Source organism: Rutilus rutilus (genome assembly GCF_951802725.1).
Source record: "Rutilus rutilus genome assembly, chromosome: 18".
In the NCBI taxonomy this organism is placed as follows: domain Eukaryota; kingdom Metazoa; phylum Chordata; class Actinopteri; order Cypriniformes; family Leuciscidae; genus Rutilus; species Rutilus rutilus.
In genome coordinates, this window is record NC_140231.1 from 19708672 (window position 1) to 19726894 (window position 18223).

General features: G+C 37.6%; 2 protein-coding genes across 3 annotated transcripts in view; one reads left to right on the plus strand and one right to left on the minus strand.

The window, feature by feature from the left end:
* The window catches only part of arhgap42a (Rho GTPase activating protein 42a), a 26591-nt gene extending 20549 nt beyond the window's left edge, over nt 1-6042 (minus strand). For both annotated transcript variants that reach the window (XM_084387528.1, XM_084387527.1), the window contains exons 1-3: nt 5681-6042; nt 4597-4692; nt 2130-2191 (exon numbers count right to left, since the gene is read on the minus strand). In XM_084387528.1, the coding sequence (XP_084243654.1) occupies nt 2130-2191; nt 4597-4692; nt 5681-5834 (312 nt within the window). In that variant the 5' untranslated portion in view covers nt 5835-6042. The remainder of the gene's footprint in view (nt 1-2129; nt 2192-4596; nt 4693-5680) is intronic.
* Nucleotides 6008-17754, plus strand: LOC311277639 (uncharacterized protein). Its single transcript, XM_084388008.1, has 8 exons — nt 6008-6105; nt 7492-7531; nt 9349-11226; nt 11568-11754; nt 12727-12734; nt 12842-12922; nt 14177-15994; nt 17516-17754. Exons 2-8 carry the CDS (start codon nt 7529-7531, stop codon nt 17720-17722), a joined length of 4182 nt encoding a protein of 1393 aa, XP_084244134.1. The 5' UTR covers nt 6008-6105; nt 7492-7528; the 3' UTR covers nt 17723-17754.
* Nucleotides 17755-18223: the final 469 nt, after the last annotated feature.

The following is an 18223-nucleotide window of genomic DNA, read 5'->3' on the forward strand; positions in this document are numbered from 1 at the left end:
TCCTCTTTAAGTTTAAGAAATGATGAGAACATAGAGCAGAAATGAATCACTAACTTGAAATTTGGCACAAGGGAGCATTACTCAAGTCTCTCACTGAGTAAAGAAAACATTTTGTGATCTACAGACTGGAAAAGTAATCATCAAAAAGTATGAGCCAACAACACTGTGTCATGAGTGGATGACCTAAGGTTTGACCTCAGCGTTTTTATTAGACATCCAGACACAAGCCCAGAAGACACAATAGAGATGCTTGTCTTTGTCACAATAGAGACTGCTGTCCTACAGTCACACCATTACAGCTAATAACTTGGGCTTTCGTTTAGAAAACGTGAGTTTTTTGGCCAGAAGTCAATCGTGATAATCAATAAAATCAAGATATGATCAATAAAAAGTTTGTCCACTTGAACAGCGTCTGTTTATAAATTTCAAATATGTGTGATTGAAGCTATCAATAGATACAAATATGTACACACTACCATTCAAAAGTTTGGAGTCAGTATTGTTTTAATACTTTTATATAGCAAGGGTGTATTAAATGTATCAAAAGTTAGAGAAAAGAAATGTATAATTTAACAAAATATTCAATAAATGCTGTTCTTCTGAGCTTTCTATTCATCTATTCAAATAAAAGTCAACTAATAGTCATCTAATAAGATGTATCGTGGTTTCCACTTTCCACAAAAATATTAAGCAACTGTTTTTAACATTGATAAGAAATGTTTCTTGAACATCAAACCAGCATATTTAAATGATTTCTGAAGGATCATGTCACAAGAATAATGGATGCTGAAAATCAGTTTTGCCATCACAGGAATAAATTGCATTTATAAACATATTCAAATAGAATGCTGTTATTTTAAAATGTAATAATTTTTCGCAATAAATCTGTTTTTACTGTATTTTTGATCAAATAAAGCATAAGAGACTTCATTTTAAACCATAAAAATAAAATACCTGACCAACCCCGAACCTTCCAATTATAGTGTCTTCAATCTACAATATCAATAAAAGAAACTCAGGTCAATGTGTGGATGAATCCCAAACAAAGCAGCATGTTAGTTAACATGTGGGTAGGGTCACCAGTGAAGCACAGAGGAGCATTGTTTGCCTGGTGAGGTCTTTCACTGCTGTACTATGACTAATGATCCACCAGCTGCAGCAGTGAATGCCAGTAATATTCCCTGGCAGCACGTTGCCTTATGAATAATGCCATAAAACCACTTATTAGCTGCTGTAGCTGATGGCAAAGAAGATGCTATGAGTGATATTTCATTATCGTCTGAACTTGCTGATCTGTGTCGTTTCCCTTCCCTCCACGAAGGGTCATGACCTAGAGAAAGCATCTTTCGGTAGACGGCCTGTTTCTCATAACACTCAGACTTAACTGTAGAAGCTCACACACACAAAAAAACCTCACTCAAAATAGTGCTAAACCACTAGCCTAGAAGTGTGCTATGAAGCTTTAACCATGTGTGAGCAATGCCACATAAAAGGAACAATAAAGAGACAACTACTACAAAAGCAAACAATCACTATGGTTACTTCAAATTACGACGCCTGTGGCAAATTTGAAGCGGACCACATCATGAAGTGTGCTTACAGCCATCACTGAGATATTACACCCACATAACCAATGACAAATGAAAATTATGTCATCATTCCATGGAAAGCAAAATCAGACATTTTTACTTTTATTCAGCAAGGATGCCTTAAATTGATTAAAAGTGACATTTATAATGTTACAAAAGATTTCTATGTCAAATAAATGCCGTTCTTTTAAACTTTCTATTCATTAAAGAATCCTGAAAAAAAAATGCATCATGGTTTCTGCAAAAATATTAAACAGCACAACTGTATTCAACATAATAAGAAATATTTCTTGAGCACCAAATCAGCCTAAGAATGATTTCTGAAGGATCATGTGACACTGAAGCCTGCTGAAAATTCTGCTTTACCATCATAGGAATAAAATTACATTTTAAAATAGATTCAATAGAAAAAAGTTCTATTAAATAGTAATAATATTTCAAAAAACATTACTGTTTTTACTGTATTTTTATCAAATAAATGCAGCCTTGGAAAGAAAAAAAAAGAGCCCAAACTTTTTGAAAAGAAACAAAGCAACTTACAAGTCGTCGTCTTTCCTCCTCCACTGTGTTCAGTAGCTGGGAGAATTCCTTGAATGACTGGGCTGTGATAAGAAAGAAGGAATTCCAATCATGAATCCATCGGCTCTGGATCTGTAATTACTCTATCAGCACATCTGATTTTGCCCTTTGAACTTTTGGCATAAAGGAAATACAGAAAACCTGCAAATAATATTAGCCATGCAGGCAGAAAAAAAATACCATGGCCACCCACAACTGATCAATGCACAAAGGGGTATTCAAACAGCAGACCACATGTTCAAGATGTAGAAATGTGAGAGTAACATAAAGCATGTTTCCTGTGTGAGCCCTGCATGTGTGCAACATGGTCAGTCGTAGACAAATCATTTAATAAGCCAAATTGCATGTTTTATAGTGATCCTTCACCCAGTGATCCAATTTGCCTTGTTTTAATGTTTACAGGACACGATACTTGAAAAATAATTCAGATGTATGGTAAAATCAGCACCTGAGAAATAATCTACAATAAACCACTGTTGATATTATGTAACACTACTAAAAGCAAAGAGTATGTGCTTCTGTTTTTTTTGTTTTGTTTTTAACAAAGGATGCTTTGGATACATCACTTCCTGTGCTGGAATATACAGCATTTTTCAGTTTGGCGATAAGAAAGGGTCCCACCTCACAGTTCCTCTCATCATTCTACTGGGATTTTAACCAATTAAGAACTCAGATAAGAACTACTTTCAACTACTTTCTATTAGGAGCACAGACCTACAGATAAACACACCCTCGCCATTTAAAAAATCATGTTACAGCAAGACAAATCTGCTTTGATGCACAGCAGGAGAACCATAAATTCACTGAGATACATGTATGATCTATGTATGATGTATGTATCTATGTATGTATGTATGATGTATGATGAGATGATGTATGATACATGTATGTATGTACATGTATGTATGTACTGAGATACACTGAGATATGAGATAGGTCTTGCCGGGCACCCGTGAAACAATAGCTATACTGTTGAGATGTTCATTTCACATTAGAACAACCGCAACGCTTTCTGGTATTGTGATTTTTCGCAAACACAAAAGTTTGGGGGTAGTCAGATTTTTTAAATACTTTGTTTGAAAGCCATCTCTTATGCTCACCAAGGCTGCATTTATTTGATCAAAAATACAGGAAAACAGTAATATTTTAAAATGTTATTACAATTTAAAATAACTTTTTTCTATTCTTTTTTCAGCAGCCATTACTTCAGACTTCACGTGATCCTTCAGAAATCATTCTAATATGCGGATTTGGTGCTTAAGAAACATTTCTTATTATTATCAATGTATATTTTTGAGGAAACCGTGATACATTTTATCTTCAGGATTCTCTGATTAATTGAAAAGAACAGTATTTATTTGAAATAGAAATCTTTTGTAACAAAGAAACAATGGATTTGCTGCCGTTTTTGAGCAATTTTATGTATCATAGCTGAAAAAAAGTAGTAACTTACTGACCCCAAACTTTTGAACGGTAGTGTATGGTCATTATTTCTGGCTGCTTAGTTTCTGTTCAATCCAGTATCTCTAATAAATGGATGGGTTTTATACACTTTGAGGATAATATGAGTAATTATATGTTAATACCATTATTAAACAGGCTTAAACTTCAAATTATGAGTCTCAACAGTCTAAATATCTAACAATGTTATGACCAAAATTGGAGGCCAGAAAGGAACATTCTGATTCCTTGAACTTTCTTGCAGACAGTTGTTTGGGTTCATTCAGCAATTGTCTCAGTCTGATAAAGAACCATCACTGTGTTTGACACTATGGAGCTGTGGTACTACAGCAATGTGCAGTGTTCTCAGTTTTATTAGACATTATCTGTTACTGTTGGCGGGTGACTGAGAATGACAGCTGCAAATAAAAAGCTTATAGAGGCATTAACATTTAAGAGATTGTTTTATTGCTTGCATCATTGTTTACAGCTTAAAGGGATAATTAACACAACAAATGAATATTCTGTCATTATTTAAGCACCGTCATCATGTCGTTCCAAACCTGTACCAAAACTTTCTTTCTTCTGTGAAAGACAAAATAATTATTTATAGCTGAATGACCAAGCTGGTCTTTTCAATACAATAAAAGTGAATGGTGATCAAACAGCTATCAAGATTTTTTTTTGTGAACAATGACTAATCTTTTTCTCACACAAAGCTGACTAATTTTATGATTATTTGGGCTCGCCTAACTCTGGTCCCCTCCCCTTTCATTGTATGGATGAGAGCAGCTCAGACATTCTGCTAAACTTCTTCTTTTGAATTGCATGAAAGAAACTGGTTTACTGGTTTAGAAAGACAAGAAGGTAAGTCCATGATGACAGAATTTTCATTTCTGGGTAAACTATTCATATTAAAAATATATAATTTAATTAATTATATGATTGTTCACATACTTTTCATCTTGATCATTTGCTAACTACTTACCAATATTAATCTCATCATCTGTCTCTGCATCTCCAATACATTCAAACTGGAAATCCTGAAGGGACTGGGAAAATTTCTGCACAGCTGCAGAAAGATCTGTTGAATAGACAATTATTTTATAGAGCTTCCTAGTCATTTGAGCATATTCACTTTGATTTGTTCAGTCTAACAGGAAGGAGATGACATCACAAATACTTATTCAATCAAAGCATTAGTGCAAAGCAAGATTAAAGTCTTTTGGGGAAAACATTCACTGCCTTTTGTTTGGTACAAAAGCCAGAATGAGCCTTCTGCCAGATTGCTTTGAGGCAGAGAATAAAGAAGAAAGTTGTGAAAGAGAATATTGTTGAAAATAACAAGATATAACCAAAGCTTTGGACCTAAAGTTCAAAGACTAGGCTAAAACTTGTACAAAGCGAATCCATCTAGAGGGAGGCAGGAGGAGCCATGTGAAGTGGCAGATAACAGCATATCTGGTAAAGACTCCTTTCTGATACCATATCAGATCACAGCTGAATAAACAAGCATTGGATGATGGCATACACTAAACCTGTACATGCTCACTTCATAAACCTGTTCAATATTAGAGTGGTTAAATATGTTTACACAACAGGGTGACACTTGAAATAATTAGCTGACTGAGATTAAATCTTCAGACACATACTAAGCTATCTTTTCAAGTAGTCAGATGAAATGTCTAGGTATTCAAGAGGGCAAAAGGTCAGCTGCTAGTTTGGTCCTTTCTTTTTGGAAAACTGCATGAACTGCACTTTCTCAAGACATCAGTTCAGATTCTCACTCTTATTTAAAATAGGTAACAAAAAGTGAAGTAAGTAAATAAATAAAAGCAATAGCTTAACAACAGTCAGCAACATTACAACAAAAAGAAGATTTATGAGCAAAAAAAAAATACCAAACTAAGCATATATGTATGGATTTTTTTCATGAGGATCTGAGAATCCTTTAATATTTCACGGGCACTACACATTTGAGCGCTTAAACCTCAATATATCATAGGATATCTTACATTGAAGAAAAGAAAAGAAAAAAAAAAGAAAGAAAAAACACACGACCTGTAACTTACTTTTAAGCGCGCTGATAAGCATATTTCCATCTTTGATTAATTCCTTAATGAATTTATTAGTACGATCCAGCTCAATTTCGTGGCATTTGAGTCGCTCTCTGAAGTCAGGACTGTCCAGAAAAGAATCACTGAATTCCAGCGCCGGGAGCCCCATTGTAAAAGTGCGGATGAATGAAACCGTGAAACAAAACCTGACGAACACCAGCAACCGAAAAGCTTTAATCCTCAGGAAAAGTCGATTTCTTCAAAATGTAAACTTTCCACGGTTACGAGTCCCGAAACACCGTATCCCGAAATCCCACTTCCGGCATTTTGTTTCCCTGCTCAATCACTGAGAAGCGAGTGTAGCGGTGACTCCTACTGGTCTAATCCCGCTCACCTACAGTACAACATGAGGACATGATTAGGCGACTGTGCTGTGTTTGGTATGTATACTACACCCTCATGAGGTGACTGGAGAAGTTGTACGTCTCTAGGCTATATGAAATTATATGAAGTTAATTTAAAGAAAGAAAGAAAGAGTTTGCTGGATTTATTTTTTATGTTAAAAATATTCTAAATCAGCAGATTCTCTTGTTTAATTTAATATAAGATTAAAAAAGTGTTTGTGTACAAAAATGCCATGATAGGGATCAGAAAGTTTGAACAAAATCAGTATAGGCCACATCTTACACAATTGGCAGTGACTACATATCCCATACACCTACCCAGAAAACGTTCTGCATTATTACATTTTCAAAAACATCACTTGATTTTATATGATTTATAAGCTGTTGTGTTTTCCTCATGGGGACCAAAGAAATGTCCACACACGCACACCTACACATACACACAGGCCTACACGTAGGCCTACACGTACACGTGTTTTTACTGTGGGCTTGTGGTGTTTTTAACAAATTCACACACATTTTGTTTTAATTTAAACATCATGGCATGTTTAGAGAGTAACATAGGCTAGCCTACTACAAGTATAATATACTATGTGGTAACATGCCTTGCCACACTACAGCTAACTAGGCTACACTATATAGCCTACTCAAGTACCCTTCACTCCTTTAGTACCCTATAGTTTAGTGTTCTGTGTTCACGTATGGTGAATGTGTAGAATGTGAATGTGGATGGATGTTCCTGAGCCTTGATAAAGACAAAGCAACTACATCAGAAACATCATGATGAAAAAAACGTTATTAATGAAAAATAAGGAAAGCGTGAGGATGGAGAAGAACACAAAATGTATTTTGTGTGCTTGTGGAGCCCAGTCCTAAACAAAAGGAAAGACTGCCATCTGGTGACCCACTCGTGAAACACTAAAATATAAACAGGTTTAAACTCTATATGATGATCATTTCTGTCTTCTGTTTGCCCTATGAAGGCAGTAAAGAGCTGTACCTATAGTAAGATTTTTATTTCATAATGTTTGTCAGTTTGTCAACTTTTCTACAGTTTATGTAACTTTTCTACAGGTCATGTTACTTGCTGCCAGCTGAGGAGACTATTTTTAACATGACCCACCATCTTGTTCCTTATAGTCTCTTGTAACAAGCAGGGGAACTTCTTTAGATATGGTTCACCCTTTAGGTAAGTTGTTTGGTAACTGTTTAGGTAACTGCTGTCAGTGCTGTCTGCAACCTTTCAGCATTAAGTATAGCTAGCTAAGGCAAGGTCTTATAAAAGCAGGTACTTTTAAAGTGAAAATATATGGTTTAACATATACTGCACAAAGGTAACTGTTATAATTTATCAGTGTGTGTAGATGTGTTACAGTATACAGACATTTTAAAGAATAAAATATTACTTTACTTTTTTTTCAGAAACTGCTGTTGCTCATTGACGCTGCTTTGGATAATAATGGTATGTTCGTTTATTTTTCTCATTACTTAAAAATTGGTTAATCAGTGATATTTTGTTTGTAAAAGTATATGGCATAATATAGATTTGAATTACAGAATGGGTCAGCATTATATTACTGAGCATTATGATGGAATGGAAACTACAATGCATTATTATAATTAACTTAGCAAAGGTGAGATGATATAATTTAATATAATAGCTCAAGATTGGTATTGTGTGGCTTTAAGTCCACATCATTTAGATTTGAGGCTATTTATATATTATAGTACTCATAAAAGTTGACCCAAATCAGATAGATCTAAATTTATAGTCTTTCTCTTCTGGTAAATGTACCAGAAGTATTGATGACTCATCTTGTACTCATTGGTGTACCTACATTTTTGTCCAATCAAATGCTCTTTAGAATGAGAATGTCCCTCCCTCTAAATTTTGCATACCACCTGACTCCATCTTGTCACGATTTGCATGTAGCTAAATCCAAAGATGAAATGCGTGACGCAGAGTGGCGAAGGAACTTTAATCAACACAGAAAGCACATCTAATAGGGGTGTAACGGTACATGTATTCGTCCCGAACCGTCGCGATACGGATGTCAAGGTACGGTGCATTCTGTCAGATGACGAATACAGTCAATCACAGGCGATCCACACTCCAATCCAGAAGGGGGTGCGTGCGGTAATGCAACGCTGTTTGCTAATCGCCATAACAGGAGAAAGAGCAGAAGAAGAAAAGCGCGTGTCCTCTAGATAGTGCGTACGTGTCAAATGCATCTTTCTGCACTCACGGACAAAAGAGTTTTCTTTGAAAGGCTCGGAGCGGAGCTGAACGTGGAAAATTAAGTATAGGAGGTTTGGGCTTAAGCTTTGAATGTTTAAATATTCAATATATAAAAAAAAATTTTTTTTACCTTTATGACACAAGATGCTTGTCAGTTTTGTAGCTGATTGAGACCAAATACCTTTTGTTTTTATCAACCCTCCAAAAAATATGACCTATGCAAGAGATCATTCTGTTTACTGCTTAGTGCTTAATACACTAAAGAAGGCTGTACTGTACCAACAACCTCAGGGGGTCTAAATGCAGCTAGGTGGAACAAACTGTAATTTACAGTTTGTTCAAAATAAAATAAAATAAAATAAAATAAACCTAGCATTGTGGATTTGTTCCTTTGTCTGGTAACACTCTAGTTTAGGGTCCAATTCTCACTATTAACTAGTTGCTTATTACCTTGCATATTACTAGGAAATTTGCTGTTTAGTACTTATACTGTAAAGCACAAATTAATGCCTTATTCTGCATGACCATATTCTACATCCCTTAATCCTAAACTGAATATCTAAACTGAACAACTACCTTCCTAACGCAGTAATTATGGTTTTATTGAGGCGAAAGTCATAGTTAGTAGTTAGTTAATAGTGAGACTTGGACCCTAAACAAAAGTTTAGAGACCATGACCCCAAAACCGAGGTACGTACTAAACCGTGACTTCTGTGTGCTGTTACACCCCTAACATCTAACATAAACTTTAATGCAGAACATAGAACTAAAAAAACTGAAGGCTTAAATGCACTGAGGGAATCAAAGAAACAGGGGCCAGGTGTGTGAACTTAGAGACAGTGACAATGAAAGCCGTGATCTAGAAAATAAACAGAACATGACTATGAAACTAAACAAGACATGATAAAGAAACTAAACTTGACCGTGACACAACTATCAATAAATAATCAGTAGGAAATACATCAATATAGAATAAATACTGTGCTTGTCAGCACACTGTGAGTCGTTTTGTTGTGCTTGTCTATTGTGTTTTTCCACAGAGCCACTATAGGAGATCTGGTCCAAGGTTGCACAGGCATTGTGAGACCTGTTACAGCCGCCGCTGCAAAGCCTCCATAGAGGTCTCCGTGTCTTGCATGGTCATCAACTGCCGCTTGCTCTGTGGGGCCTCCTTCCACATATGTAAAGAGGAGGAACACTCTCTGCTGTGTCCCAATGAGAAGGTACCCTGCATTAACGCTCACTATGGCTGCCCTTTCACCATGCATCGCTCTCAGCTAGCCAAACACCTTGAGGTGTGTCCTGCGAGCGTCGTCTGCTGCTCGATGGAGTGGATCCGCTGGCCTGTCGAGAACCCAGATGCCCCCTTGTGTACAAACCTTCTTAAAGAGCTCCACGAGCAGGAATCATTGGACCTTTCCATGGCACTGAGAGACCAGAAACATCTATGTGCCAGGTTGAAAATGAGGAGCTGCTTTCCTGAGTTGATGGAGGAACAAGAAGAGGAACCTGCTCCAATAGAAGAGCATGACGATGAGGAAGCAGTAGGAAGAGAGTCTTTGTGTAATGGGATTCATGTCAACGGACATGGAGGTTCAGTTTTAGTAAATGAACCATCAAAATCTTGTGACAAATCTCTAAATGAAGATGTGGTCCTAAATGGCACCATTGACAAGGAGAAGTACAATCTGTTCGAAAAGATGTTTAGCATGGAAATGGGAGGTTGCAAGGAGGCAGAGGCGAAAACAGAAGATAAGAAAGGAAAAAATATGCCTTCAAAAGGTCCTTCTTTTACAAAGCCACCAGGAGCTTCTGTAGAGCCTGAGAAAGAGAAAGCCGATGAATCCCATATAGATGTCTCCAAAACTGGATTTGCACCTTGGCAGGATGGCGTCCTGGATAGACTCGGGCAGGAGGTGAAACCCAGAGAATTCAACATGTACATAGTGCATCACGGGCGCATGCTGATCTCCTTCGGTCAGATGGATGCTTGCACGCCCAGAGAGAGAGATTTTGTTTATGGCAGCCTGGAGCCAATACCAGTCCAAACTCTACGTTCCTTCAAGGTTCCCAGTAGTTACCACCAAAAACGCATTCAGCAAAAAGAATTATATTCAAGAGCATTGACTGAGCACAAATGTGTCGACACATCTGACCTTGATGTATCTAAAAACAATGGGCAGGAGATGGATGAGATGTTTGCAACCCTACTCTGTTCAGCAGAGGCTGAGATACGGGGCCACAAAATTAGCGAAACTGTGGCGACAGATGGACTTTATGTTGATATTGCGACACAGACATATAATTTTGCCACAGCTCCCTTCAAATACAATGCAACTCTGACTGAAATTACAGGAGACAAAGATTTGAAACTTCACGTTGAGCTTGATACAGAAACAGTTACCCTCAGACATAACAAACACACCTCGGCTTTCACGTTCCTGTGTGGCCATTTCTTCCGGCGGGATGAGTTTGCCTCACACTTTAAGAACGTACATTCGGATATACAATCCTGTCTGAGTGGCTGGTTTGAGCAGAGATGCCCTCTGGCCTACCTTGGTTGCACCTTCAGTCAGAGAAGATTACAGCCCAACACACACAGGGCCAAAGTCTCTTATAACCAAGACCTCAGTATTTTCACCCTCACACCTGAGATTCCTGCCTCTCTTATGAACGATTTGCAGAGTGTTGCTCTAAAGGCACGTGCCAAATATGAAGATTCTCTCAGTAGCCTTCCCTTTGAGGTGCTTCACCACATCGCTGGTTACCTGGATAGTTTCACCTTGTCCCAGCTAGCCTTGGTCTCACGATTGTTCAGGGATATATGTGCCACGCTTCTGCAGGAGAGAGGAATGGTGGCCTTTAAGTGGCATAAGAAGACATACTCTCATGGAGGAGCCCGCTGGAAACCTACCATAGTAAGGCTTTTTTTTATAAATATTTTTCAAATGTTTATTTTCAAAACATTTCTATAGCAATGAATTAAACTTCCGATAATAAGCCATTTGTTTAGTAGAAAAAAAAAGAAAAAAAAATCTGAAGGGATTCTAACAATTACAAATCTGCATAAAATGAAGGTAGGACTGATAAAATTGGTATTAAAATCAGAACCGGAATAAAATTTAGGCCAATCAAAAATTTTGCATGACTTTGACATTTTCTTTTGACAGGTTTTAATCAGTTTCAAGTTCAAGGTAAAGATCTCTTATTGATTTTAACTATAATATCTCCCTCGTATTTCTTTATCTCTCTTTCTTAGGTCTGGGAGTTCAGTACTCTTTTTAGCAAAGTGGATAACTGGTGCATCAGCAACACTCCATCAATGGCTGAGCACCTGAAACACTGTCCATTCTACCAAGCTGAACTAAAAACTGAGCCCTTTGCCCTGGCCATGTTTGACAACAAAAGAAAGGAGAGACACGGTTTGGTTTCTATGTTTATGGCACGCAAATGATACTGTAACTGTTTTATTTAGAATTGTTTTTAAGATGCTTACGGTTTGAATGTCCACTAGTGAACATTATTCTATTTATCATTTTTCTTATTTATTTATTTTTCTTTACAAATTATATCATGAGTGTAAACGTATTTAAAAATTAACATTAATTTTAGGATGTTTGAGTATTTGTTACATTTTTTGCTTTAATGACAGCAGAACTCAAGCTGCATGAACTCCATAAGTTTGTGTAAACATGATTTCCTTATTTGATTAGTGGCCTAGAAATAACGCAGAATCATATTACTTTTTGGTTATTTATTAATCATTTTATTTCTAGGTTTAAATAAAATGTTGGATCCCATAATTTCATGTCTCAAATGTACTTTTTATGTGTTTGATAACTTACTGAATGTAGCCTTTTATTCTCTCTGTAAAACTTAAATTAGACAATAAAACATAAAATCACTGATAGTAACGCAGCATGTGATTATTGTCTTATGACTTAATTGTCATAGATTTCCATTTCTCTTGTTGTAACGGTCACCAGCTGGAGTGCCCTTGAGAGCCACCAGAGGGCACTCCACACCAGACTATCATATTTCACTCACAAATCATTTGGATTCTCCACCTTCGTGTCTTGGAGCAGTTCGTGACACTTGTCATGTTTACATTTAATATTTTTTGTTCTAAACATGATGGGGACACTAAACCAATAGAGTATCTCTTTTTGCACGCAACATATGCACAATAATTGTATCATTAGAAAAGCACCGTTGTACAAATAGATCTTACAAACAAATGCTAATCAAATAAATAACCTAATACTGAAACTGTTTAAAAACATAATCTCTGCAGTAATTTATTCTTGCATTCAAACGGCTAGAAGCAGAAAAGCTGAAGAAACTTTAAAGGGCTCATGAATTGAGAAATAAAATTTCCCTTGAGCTTTTGTCATATAAGAGGTCATCATCCTATAAAGAATATCCTGTAAGTTTCAGAACTGAAAACTTCCTTGTTAGTCCAAAAACAGCTTTTATTGAAACCAAGGTCTGAAAATGACTCGTTTTTGAATGTGCCGATTTATGACGTCATAGATATTTGAAAGACCGTCTCTGCAGAGGAAGATCAACGCCTACTTCATCATTGCAACTTTGGCCCCGCCCACTGGCGTGTTAGTGAGATGACGAGGAGAGAAGAGCAATACAGGACCACTTGACTAAAAAAAACATTATCTTCCAAAGGAACCTAATGCTAGGAATGTGGTTATTTATTTTCAACAATGTGAATGTCTCAGTTGAGCATAATTAGGGACATTTTACTGTGGATTCTTTGGTAAATCAGTCGCAATTTCGCCACAGGCTTTGCAAACTGACTTTTACGATATGGACTCGACAGTAATGCCACAAGATGTAAGTAACCGTGTTAATTCAAATGCCTGATCTATGACCAGTGATTAAAGATTCATGTGTATAGTCAGATGTTCTTTGTCTCAAAATCATTTATTGCTGTTTATGTAACAGTAAATCAATCAGTGACTAAACAGTCAACTTCACATTGTTTCTCTTAGCAGGATGAAAATAATCTGTTATTTAAACTGTGATTAAATTATATATAGAAAACGATCAAAGAAAGATCGTCCCTTTACAATCACTGGAGGCCTGGAGCTGTCAATTACAGTGTGAGCTTATCTGTGACTTGAGTTCTGGAATCTCACTAAAACCTCTTATTTACATTGTGTTTGCACTGTTAGTTATGATGAAAGCATTCGTGAGAGTGCAGATGCTGAGTTGCAATGACTGCAATGACAAATCACTGCATGCAGTGCATTATACGTTCTGTGAGAACTGGCGCTGAGCTTGGATGCCTTGAAAACACCGGGTACCTTAGAGCGGCTAAGTTTGCAGAACATGTAACTTGATCTTGTATGCCACAGAACAAGTCACACTGCCAAGCATAAGTGTCTATTTTTAACAAATGGGCAGACACAGATATAGGATCACTCAAACTATAAGTGAGAAAGCTGAACACCACTGTGGAGCTCACGGTAAAACACTATGGTAGGTCAACTTTTGTTTGCCTTTTTAGTGTCTACCAAATGCAAGATGTAAGCATAGCAATCTAAATATGTCTATTGTTTCTGCTAGAAGCATTTAGGTTTTTAGCATTAGCTTGAGTTAATGATGGGCTATTTCTGAAATACAGTTTTTACCACACAGTGGTGGAATATGCAAAGAATAAATACATTTACAGTGTGTATCTACATTATGTTGCAACTGCAGTAAACGTACTCCAAGACCTTAATGATGTTCTTCAGGATCTGAGATTTGCAAGTCATTTACATTCACTTACAGTTATGGTAAAACACTTTCCAAACAGTATATCCAGTCTAAAACAATGTAAAAACACCAGTATCTTGCATTTCTTCACAGGGTAGACAAAAGACCCAAACATCCAAGCTTCATCGCCACTGTGAGAGCTGCCACAGCCGTCGCTGCAAGACGGCAATTGAGATTTCTGTGTCATGTGCAGTCATCAGCTGTCGTTTTCTGTGCGGTGCCGTGTTTCACCTGTGCAAGGAAGAAGAACACATGCTTTTGTGCCCCAATGAGAGGGTGCCTTGTCTCAACGTTGAATATGGCTGCCCATTCACCATGTGCCGCTCAAACCTAGCTAAGCACTTGACGGTGTGTCCTGCTAGTGTTGTCTCCTGCTCCATGGAGTGGAACCGATGGCCCATCGAAGAGTCTGAGACCCCTGAGTTCTATGAGAATATTTTGAAGGAGAACTACACTCAGGAACCTCTGGATCTCTCGATGGCTCTGAGGGACCAGCAACACCTCTTTCATTCTCTCAAAATGAAGATTATCTTCCCTGAACTTATTGAAAAGTTGGCTGAGGAGCCTTCAGTTGCGGTGCCAGAGGGGGCCGTGGGAGGGGTACCATTCTCGAATAGAGGCGAGGAAGAGTTTGCGTCTTCAAGCACGGAAACTGAAGAAGGAGATCTGACTCAGGAGGAACGAGAAGAACTGGCGAGGAACCCTAATGTGTTGAATCTCGAAAACTATAATATTTGGGAAAGAATGTTCAGTATGGAAATGAGCGGCTGCAAGCAAACGATAAAAGCTTTGGGGAAAAATCCTGAAACCTCTCACGGTAATGAAATAAAGCCACAAGCAAACCCAAGCAGGTTAGAAGTCTTACGGGAAGAGCGGGAAATGCAGATCGACAGTCAAGATGCAGCTACTGACATCCTTCCGTACAACGCATACGAAATGGATGAGGATAAATTCCTCATCGCCACATCCCTGTATGCATGTGACACAAGGCCCAAAAAGAAACTAATTTACGAACATGTGGAGCCCATGAAGATTAAAACAGTCTGCACTTTCAAAATCCCAACCAGCTTCAGAGCCAAACACAGTCGCATTCGGAACCCTGTGCATAACAAGAAGGTGCACATGAGCGTAGACACATCTGACCTAGGTGTTGAAATCGATGACATGCCAAAATGGGATGAAATTCAAGCAACTCTATTGTGTTGTTTAGAGAGGGAACTACGGGGGCATCTCATAGCTGAATCAGTGTCCACAGACGCCCTTCTTGTGGACGTTGGAACTCAGACATACGATTTCTACTCGGCGCCTTTCAAAGCAGAGACCTCGCTGGTTGACCTCACTGCTGACCGGGCTTTGAAACTTCATGTCCACATTCAGACTGAAAGCGTCACCAGAAGACACAACAAATCCAGCTCTGTGTTTACGTACCTGTGCAACCACACGTTCAGACGGGATGAGTTTCCTTCACACTACAAGAATGTTCACTCTGACATCCAGAGTTGCGTCAGTGGATGGTTTGAACAGCGATGCCCTCTCGCCTACCTCGGCTGCACTTTTACTCAGAGAAGGTTTCAGCCGAGCTCTCACAGAGCGACGGTCATCTATGACAAAGAGCTTAGCACCTTCTGTCTCCGACCAGAGGTTTCAGACACACTGTATGAAGGTGTAAAAACAGTGACAGTGGAAAGAAAGCGTGCACGCAATACAGATTCTCTGAGTAGGCTACCTTTTGAGGTCCTGGTCCACGTTGCTGGATTTCTCGACAGCTTCACCCTGTCCCAGCTGGCTCTGGTCTCCCGTTTCATGAGGGAGGTATGCAGCACCTTGCTTCATGAGAGAGGGATGGTCTCGCTGAAGTGGGAGAAGAAGGTCTACTCTCATGGAGGATGGTGCTGGAGAGCCAAAAAAAGGGTGAGTTTCTACAGCAATTCAAATTCTGAATAAATGAACCGTTTGTGGGAAAATTTTTTTTTTACAGTATTATCTCATCTTTATATCGAGTCTTATCTTTTAAATAATGTTACTTGTATTATGAAATTCAAACAATAATTGATTTGATGCTCAGCACAGAGCACAGTGAACTGATCAATGCTTCCCCTAGTAGTAAAAAAAAAGTCATGCCAGTGTTTCAGTGTTTGGTAAGATGTCAATAAAACAGATTGTGAACATGGCAGGTTACTTTTACCTCAGGAATGTCCATCTGTGTCCATCCATAACTCGCTATTTAGCTAGAAAAGAGAATATTGCTGAAATTGTAAATAATTATTGTTAAATATACCGGTATGTGCTATATTACAAATGCATTATACAGTATATATTTTAACCTGTTATTGGTTTCTATTGATGTTTTTGTATGCATTTTTGAATAAAATATAAAAATAGTAATAGTATATATAAAATATACAAAAATTCTTATTTTTTATTACAGCCAACAAGTGATTATATCTTGACAACAACCGATTGAAGTAGAAACATATTGATATCATTAGAAAGCAGATACATATTTAGCGCATAACTCTTAAAATGTGTCAAAAACAACTCCGAATAATGCAGCTGTTCACTTAGTATGTGCATGAACATTTTAAACAAGTATCCGACTTAAAGGGTTAGTTCACCCAAAAATGAAAATTCTGTCAGTAATTACTCACCCTCATGTTGTTCCAACCCCGTAAGACCTTCGTTCATCTTCGGAACACAAATTAAGATATTTTTGATTAAATCTTAAAGTTGTCTAACTCCTCCATAGGCTTCTAAGGAACCGAAACTTGCTGGCCCAAAAAATGTATTAAAGACATCGTTAATATAGTCCAAGTGACTCCAGTGGCTCAATCTTAAGTTTATAAAGCGACGAGAATACTTTTTGTGCGCAAAAACAAACAAAAATAACGACTTTATTCCACTTTTCATTTCCTTCTCTCTGGACCTCGGGTCTTTTTGCGTAGTGTTTAAGCGTAGCGCGTCTGTGTTGCACGTCACCACGTATCACACATGACAAGCGTCGGCCAATAGTGAGCCTACGTGGTGACGTGTAACACAGACGCGCTGCGCAAAAACACTACGCGAACCAACTAGAGGTCCAGAGAGAAGGAAATAAATAGTGGAATAAAGTCGTTATTTTTGTTTGTTTTTGCGCACAAAAAGTATTCTCGTCGCTTTATAAACTTAAGATTGAGCCACTGGAGTCACTTGGACTATATTAACGATGTCTTTAATACATTTTCTGGGCCAGCAAGTTTCGGTTCCTTAGAAGCCTATGGAGGAGTTAGACAACTCTAAGATTTAATCAAAAATATCTTAATTTGTGTTCCGAAGATGAACGAAGGTCTTACGGGGTTGGAACAACATGAGGGTGAGTAATTACTGACAGAATTTTCATTTTTGGGTGAACTAACCCTTTAATATAAAACTAATTGACTTTCAAAACGTCATCAGGTTTGGCAGTTCAGCAACCTGTTCTCCACTGTGGACAGCTGGTGCTTCGACAAACTGCCTCCAATTTCTGAACATCTAAAGGTTTGTCCATACTACCAGAGGGAGAGTAAGACAGCACCTGTTCCTTTAACTGGTGTTCATGAGTGCCATGAGAAGGAAGCAAACTGGAATCAGAGTCTAGTCTCCATGTTGATCAAAAACAAGTAGAATCTATATTATAACAGACAATTAATTAAATGTTGTTTTGTGTGACTTACATATGAAGTCATGCATCTATGCTGAATTTCTGTGCAATTTGTGCTATTCTGTTTGTAATTTATTTAGGCATATGTGCAATAATGAATAAAAAATAACCCCAATCTTTCCGCTTTGTTATGGAATGCTTTTGTACTGTTATTCTGGCTTACTTGTGTAAAGTATATACCGTATTCTTTCCTTTCACCCAAAACTGAAAATTCTGCCTTCATTTCTTCCAAACCTGTATGCTTTTCTTTCTTCTGCAGAACAAAATTTTTGACATTTTTGTCAAATTTTGTCAAATGTCAAATTTTGACATTGAAGAACAAACTGTTTTGGTTACCATGCCTCCAATGTTGGTCAAAAAACAAAGAAAACACTGAAACATTTCTCAAAATATCTAATTTTTTGTTCCCCAAAAGAATGTCGGAAAACTTTGGGTTTAAATAAAAATTAAATTGTTTATTGTTT

Bases quoted from the DNA above. Each gene is read 5' to 3' on its own strand.
- LOC311277639 (XM_084388008.1), top strand. The intron at 12,923-14,176 runs GTGAGATGACGA...ATTTCTTCACAG, and splicing joins CCCCGCCCACTGGCGTGTTA to GGTAGACAAAAGACCCAAAC. The intron at 15,995-17,515 runs GTGAGTTTCTAC...AAACGTCATCAG, and splicing joins GCTGGAGAGCCAAAAAAAGG to GTTTGGCAGTTCAGCAACCT.